Raw genomic sequence first — 6732 nt, 5'->3', positions numbered from 1 at the left:
GTTCGAACCAGCCTAAAATTTTATCTAAACTCGTTCATATTTATAAATAACTAACTTAAACCTGTTTTAAACCCATTAATATTATTTATTATTTCAAATATTTACATAATATTGTATTATGACATATTTAATTTTATATGATATAAAACATAATATAAAAATATATTACAAAAGTATAAAATGGAACAAACCAAACTGAAGCCTTGAATCTTAAAATTCAAGCTTAACTCATATTTTAAACAAACTTTTTTTTTTGTCTAAACCCTTTGATCTTTTTGTCTAAACCCTTTGAGCCTCCTACCTTGTCCACATCCTTTCATATTTTGAGCAATCCGAGTTGTCCACATCCTTTCATATTTCGAGCAATTCTTCGAGCTTGGACAAGTAACCTAACTCATGAATAAGTCTACTCATGCCCATAGGATTGCAATTTTGAGGGCTTTTTTACAGGTGATGTTTCTTATATAGTCGGTGGACTGAACCGGTTTGACCAACTGGTCCAGTCCAATTTATATTCCATGTTTCCAATTTCATTATCAAAAAAATATTTTTCTCTAAAAATACACAGCCAATGGCGCCATAAAAGACAGTAACCTAATTCCAAAGGTGGTTTCAACACAAAAGTTACGAAAGAGAACTGATACCAAATTATTTTCTTTCCCATACAAAAGAGAAGACACATTCTGCATATTAAAAACAAGCAGTCACGTCGCCATTAGGTCGAGACCTCGGCACTACAAACAGGGCAGACCTGCAACAAACACGGCAAAATACAAATTATTACATATGATAGGTTCATACAAAACAGTGTTCTAACATGTATACGACATGAATAAAACGGAAGGCGGTTAAAACGGGATATAAATAACCATACCTTGTTTATTTTCAACCAATTGTTTATGCACTCGGGATGATATGAATGTTTGCAAGAAAGAGCTGTTAAGGAGTCACCATCCTCGTAGTCTACACGGCAAATGACACACCTGAAAACAAGGGAACAGATTTAAAGATCCAGTGAAAAAGGTTCAGGCATAAGAAAAGAGTATGGCAATCGAACTTACAAATCATTGGTTCCAGTTTGACTATTTCCTGCCTTGTATATCAGTGAAGGCAAGGAGGCAATTGAATCAGCTGAAAGACCCCTGCTCTCGGTTCCAACTACCTCAGCGAGTGCAAGAAGTTCCTGAATGATGGAATTGAGCTTAGCAACAAAGCTTGAGCAAAATGTTAAAATAAGTCTAAGTTTCAAGACAACTTACCTCGTATGAAAGCTCATCGGGATCAACTTCCTCCCAAGTATCCTGCAAACACACGTCACTAAAAGACTGAAAACTTGAAATAAATCGAAATAATAAACCCCAGTAATAAAGGAAAAGAGAAAGAGGGAAGAAAATTCATGTTCTATCCGGAAATGTCAAGGTAATTTGAGAATTTGGATTCACTATTTCATGAAAATTAACTGTCAAATCTCATTAAGAGCAGTGTAAAGACTTGCTTCAATTCTCCAAAGGACTTGATAGCAAAGAATGAATAAGGGCATTAAGTAAAAATATAATCTAACAACGGGTCTCCAAGAAGAGAAATGTTGAGAACTTTAACATATGAACACTACAATGCTGAACCGATCACAACATGTTCCTCACCTTTCAAGCAGCGCAGATTTATAATTCTCAGCACCATTAATATGAAAAACCTCGACTGTTAAAAATACTTGATACAGGTTCTTTGTTCCAACATATCACCAGATCCCAATAAGAAACACCAAATAAGAATAGAAAACCATCAAGTAATATTATGTTTCCACATGTATTAGTGCAATTTTCATCCTTGTACAAATGTAGGAAAGTATGCAACCATCTAAGTTTATTATGCTTCTCCATATACTATTGCATTTCACATCCTTGTAGGCACGTAGGAAAATATGCAGCCATCTAAGTATTAACAAACACATATGCAAGCATGTCCAGATGATATAAAACACATAAATCAGTTCCTTTATTTCATTTTTCTTTCTCTGGCCAACAGTTAATCATTTCATTTAATAGCAAAGGGACAAAATACAATTAGACAAACAGATAAACAAATTCAAAGACGCAAACTACTTGCTCATTCCTCGTATGAAAATTGACAATATGCACCAAGTAAAACAAAAGCACCTTTCATAAAGGTAGGACAACCATAATTCCTGGTTAACTTGCTCTCCATAGCAAATACGACCAACAAACAAAAAATCCAACCACAATACACTTACGCTGCTCGGACTCTTCATTTTTCTTAAAGCGCTTGTGTCCAACACATGTCTGACGCATATCCGGACATGGATATGAGAATATGACCCTCTAAGTAGTAAGTACATCGAGAAACTTAGAAAAAATTAAAATACTTGTCTCAGACATAGATTGGTATCCAACACTCACACCCAATCCCGAGTAACTTAAATAGTAGATACAAGTACAACTACATGGAGACTAAAGTCTAGATAACCTTAAACCAACCACTTTATATCAGTTCCAAATGCAATATCACACTTATGATAACTTCATATCACCATTCCGATAAAAGAAAGTTGCCAACAGAGTCATCTAGCAAAGAAGGTGAAATTGAGGACAATGATTTAAGATATCAATAAATAGCCTATGATTGCAAACTGTTTATTTGATTGAATTTTTTTCCACAAACCAACCTAAAGATTCATATGTAAGCACGGAACTTGAGTCAAGAATCATACACAATAATTTGTACCTGAGAGTTACCACCGTGTCCATGATCCTCTAAGGTAACAGTTCCTCCTGCAAATTAGTTAAACTTACGTAAACACTCATTTTTATATATTCGAACAATTAACAAGAATCCCATAGCAATTAACACTCACTATCATTAATCCCAGCTAAGGCCAACAATCTAGCAGCCACTTCTCTTTCTTCAGCATCCTGAAGTGCTCTAGCATAAGCCTCGTCACTCGAAAAATCAGCCGGATCGAGTTCAACACTCACGTCATTATCATCCTCCCCATCCTCAGAATGACCATGAAAATCAAAGGCATCCACATCACCAGCATCAGTGCCATCATATTCCCCTTCATCATCATCGTCATCGGTATCGTCATGATCATGGAGATCATTGAAATCATCATCGTTTAAATAGCTTCCACCCTCCCAACTCCCATAATCACTTCCATCATTATTCATGCTAAGCATCATATATGCCCTTTCCTACGACAAATATACAATAAATTTTTTTTTAAAAAAAAAGAGGATAAATTCCACATAAATCCAAAAATGAAAAATAAAAAAAATACCTGTTCTTGGAGGGTTCGAGCAAGAGCGAGGTCAGCATCGACCTGGCTGAGATTAGTAAAAGGAGTTCTCGTCGATGACTGACGTTCTTCTTGTTTACTTTCACTGTTCAAATTATCGTTGTCGTTAACATTAGGGTTTGGGACTTGTTCCTTTTGTTCGGCCGACATTCTTTAGGCTTCCCTCCGCCGCCGATTTCCGGTTTGATATTCTTCGTTGGAGACTATTTTCTTTGATCGGAGAGAAACCCGCGGTTCACTAGATCGAACCGGAGGATAATTCAAGAATCTAAATTTAAAATGGAAGGGAAAAAGAAAAGGAATTATTGGAGAGAGCTGTCGTTGGGTGGAGTGTTTCTCTCGTTGTTTGTTTGGTTCTTTTTTTTTTTTCTCCTTTGTTTTTATTTTAAAGGAAAAATAAACACTTAATAACGTTATAATAACAAAAAGGCTCAATTTACAAATTGCACCCTCAGGTATACATCTTTTCTCAATTTAGTACTTCAAAATTTTTTATCCGTTACCCAAATTATCCCAAATCTTACCACCGTTTAAAAAATTTATTAACCCTTCATATCATGCCACGTCACTATATTTTCTGATTTTATAAATAATATTCCCCGTCCCACCGTCCCTCTAGGCTCCCTCCCACCCACCACCGCTCTCCCCTCCCTCTCCTTGTTTCTTATTGCAGGGATGCCAAGTAACTGCAATTTTCTTTGATAGGCATATATATCTGATATTAAACTTTGTTCTACTGTTAGAAGCAAGGAATCTATTTGTGTTCAATGATGATTGGAATCAAAACCAAACCAAAACAAACAACAGCAACAGCCTATGTGGGTGTTTCCTCCAGAGATCTTCCTCCACTTGCCCCGCCCTGTTTTCCTTAATTTCCTCAATCTTCTCACCACCAGTACCCTTCGGTTAAAACCAGCAATGATATATTTGTGTTGATAGAATGAAGAAGGCTTATCATCACTAAATTAGTTTGAAAGAATGCTTTCCCTTCTCTAATACAGTTGACGGATATCTGCATTCAAATTTATTACCCTCCATTAAATTATTCATAGATTTGTAAATATCCTGCTACTTAATTATCATTTCCTCTGATAGTAGTTTAACTGAAAATATAATATGTGCAGGTGCAGCTTTGAGAAAACTGGAAGAAAAGAAGGGACGGTGGGGGAGAGGGATAGGGAGGAGAGAGCTGTGGTGGGGGAGAGAGCCGAGAGGGACGAGGATGGGGGAGGGAATTATTTATTTATTCATTAATATAATAGTTTTTAATTAATATTAATATAAAATTAGAAAAGATGCCAATGTGATACGATATGATTGGTAATGGTTTTTTATTAAACAGGGTTAAGATTTTGGGTAACTGGGGTGATTAAGTACTATAAAAAAAATTAAGTATTAAATTGAAAAGAATATATAATTTAAGGTGTAATTTATCAATTAAACCAAATAAAAATGATAATTAGGGTTTAATGGAGACAAATGAAAACTATAGTTAAATTTTAAAGCTCATACTCTTTTTTTGGTTGAAAATAACACTAAACTGTGATTACATCAAAACAACACTTATTGTCGAAGGATATTACAATCAATTAACAATAATCCCTGAATAGATAATGGAGGTTCATCAAACACATATAAATTTATAAAGTCAGAATTCGCACACTTAACCATATGATTTGCAACTTCATTATGTGCTATTGGAACATGACGAACATGTATCTTCTAATTTCTGCCTAAGAGACAGTGTAATAAACGTAGCTCAGCCATCGAACTGTTAACAGCTCCATTTGCCAACAGAGATTCCATTAGAAGAGCATTGTTGCATTCCAACTCAACTTGTGTTGATCCTTGTTCCCATGCTAAGCGAAGGCGCTCTAAAACAGCTCTAACTTCAAATTTAAAAGGCGCCTCCTTATCCGCCGCCATAAAAAAACCATATACCCAAGTAGCATCAGCATCTCTAATCACTCCTCCTATCGACGCAGACATATCATTCTTCGACACAACCGCATCTGTGTTAAGTTTCATCCATCCTCTCTCCAGTGGCGACCAACGGGACCTCATAATAGAAGGATTTGAAGTAACCAATTTCAAATAGTTTATTTTTTATTTATTTTTTTATACAAAAACTAGAATTACCTAACATTTAAATAGAAAATAAATGCGCTTCAACATGTTCGAACCCACTACCTTTTATATTGGCAACAATGATGATGCTAGTCGAACTAAAACTTAATAGAATTTATTTTAAAATATTTTAAATGTAATTTTATAAGAATATTTTATAATTAAATATTTGACATATTGAAACCAAGTAATTAGATGATAAAAATATATTATAGTACGATATGGATGAAAATAAATTATATAAAAATATATTAACAAATTTTTTATGTGATTAATTACTTCAACAATTTACTTATAATATATGGGTGTGTTTGAAAACAGGAGAGGTAATATAGTGTGCATTATCATATATATATATATATAATACATTAAAATTAAATTTTGATTGAGTGATAAATTTATTGATTTTTTTAAATAAAAAAGTTAAAATAGTATAACTTATTTTAAATAATCTTAATGCATAATTTGCCATCTAAGTTTGATATTTTTTTAATGTGGTACTTATGTTTATTTTTTTAATATGGTACTTATATTTGACAAAAGTCATACATATTGGTACATGAAGATAACAATGTTAATTTTTTAAATTTTTTATACAATAATTAAAACTACGTATAACATTTCCTCAACTCTTAAATTCGTGGATAAAACATGCTTAAACCCACATTGGCAACAATGCCGAGGCCAACCAAACTAAAACTCAATTGACAACTTTTTAATATTTAACTTGGATTTTAGAGTTGATTTGATGTAAATTCATAATTGATTGATATATTAGCAATTAACTTCTATTAAAAATCAACCTTAAAACGCAAATTAATTCACAGTCCATCTGATTGTATTTGACAAATTAAAAAATTTACAATCAACACCACATTTATTCTATTGATAAAATCATGAAAAATTCAAACATAATAATATTAATAATTAAATTTAATTAAATCAACACTAAAACCTAATTACACTCTAAAAATTTAACATTGTTACCTTTGAATACTAAAAATAGTATAAAAAATTATTCAAAATTTAAAAATATTTCTAAAATGCAATTTTTATAAAATTTGGTTGTATTTTGAACTATATGAAACTTTTATATCAAATTGTTAATATTTTGAATGTGATTCACCAATATATACTTTATTTTAAGATACAATAATTTTTTACTATTTTAAAAAATAATATTTTAAAATTTCTAATATTTTTATATTTTTTTCAATATTTTAAAATTTCTAATATATATTTATATTTTTTACAACATTTTAAAAATTCTAACATATTTTTAGAATTTA

General features: G+C 32.3%; 1 protein-coding gene across 1 annotated transcript; it reads right to left on the bottom strand.

Moving 5' to 3' along the window:
* Positions 1-572: 572 nt before the first annotated feature.
* Positions 573-3691, bottom strand: LOC107900966 (E3 ubiquitin ligase BIG BROTHER-related). The gene is made up of 7 exons (XM_016826769.2): positions 3299-3691; positions 2873-3212; positions 2743-2789; positions 1260-1301; positions 1062-1183; positions 875-983; positions 573-751 (listed from the first exon to the last, which is right to left on the bottom strand). Exons 1-7 carry the CDS (start codon positions 3464-3466, stop codon positions 716-718), a joined length of 864 nt encoding a protein of 287 aa, XP_016682258.1. The 5' UTR covers positions 3467-3691; the 3' UTR covers positions 573-715.
* Positions 3692-6732: the final 3041 nt, after the last annotated feature.

Source organism: Gossypium hirsutum, chromosome A01 (assembly GCF_007990345.1).
Source record: "Gossypium hirsutum isolate 1008001.06 chromosome A01, Gossypium_hirsutum_v2.1, whole genome shotgun sequence".
Classification (NCBI taxonomy): Eukaryota; Viridiplantae; Streptophyta; class Magnoliopsida; order Malvales; family Malvaceae; genus Gossypium; species Gossypium hirsutum.
The sequence above is the reverse complement of the archived record's forward strand: the minus strand, read 5'-3'. Positions and strand labels throughout refer to the sequence as shown.

Coding starts and splice junctions, on each gene's coding strand:
- LOC107900966 (XM_016826769.2), bottom strand. CDS start 3,466: ATGTCGGCCGAACAAAAGGAACAAGTCCCAAACCCTAATGTTAACGAC. Junction 1,302..2,742: donor GACACGGTGGTAACTCTCAG/GTACAAATTATT, acceptor GTGTGTTTGCAG/GATACTTGGGAGGAAGTTGA. Junction 1,184..1,259: donor CCGATGAGCTTTCATACGAG/GTAAGTTGTCTT, acceptor TCCATCATTCAG/GAACTTCTTGCACTCGCTGA.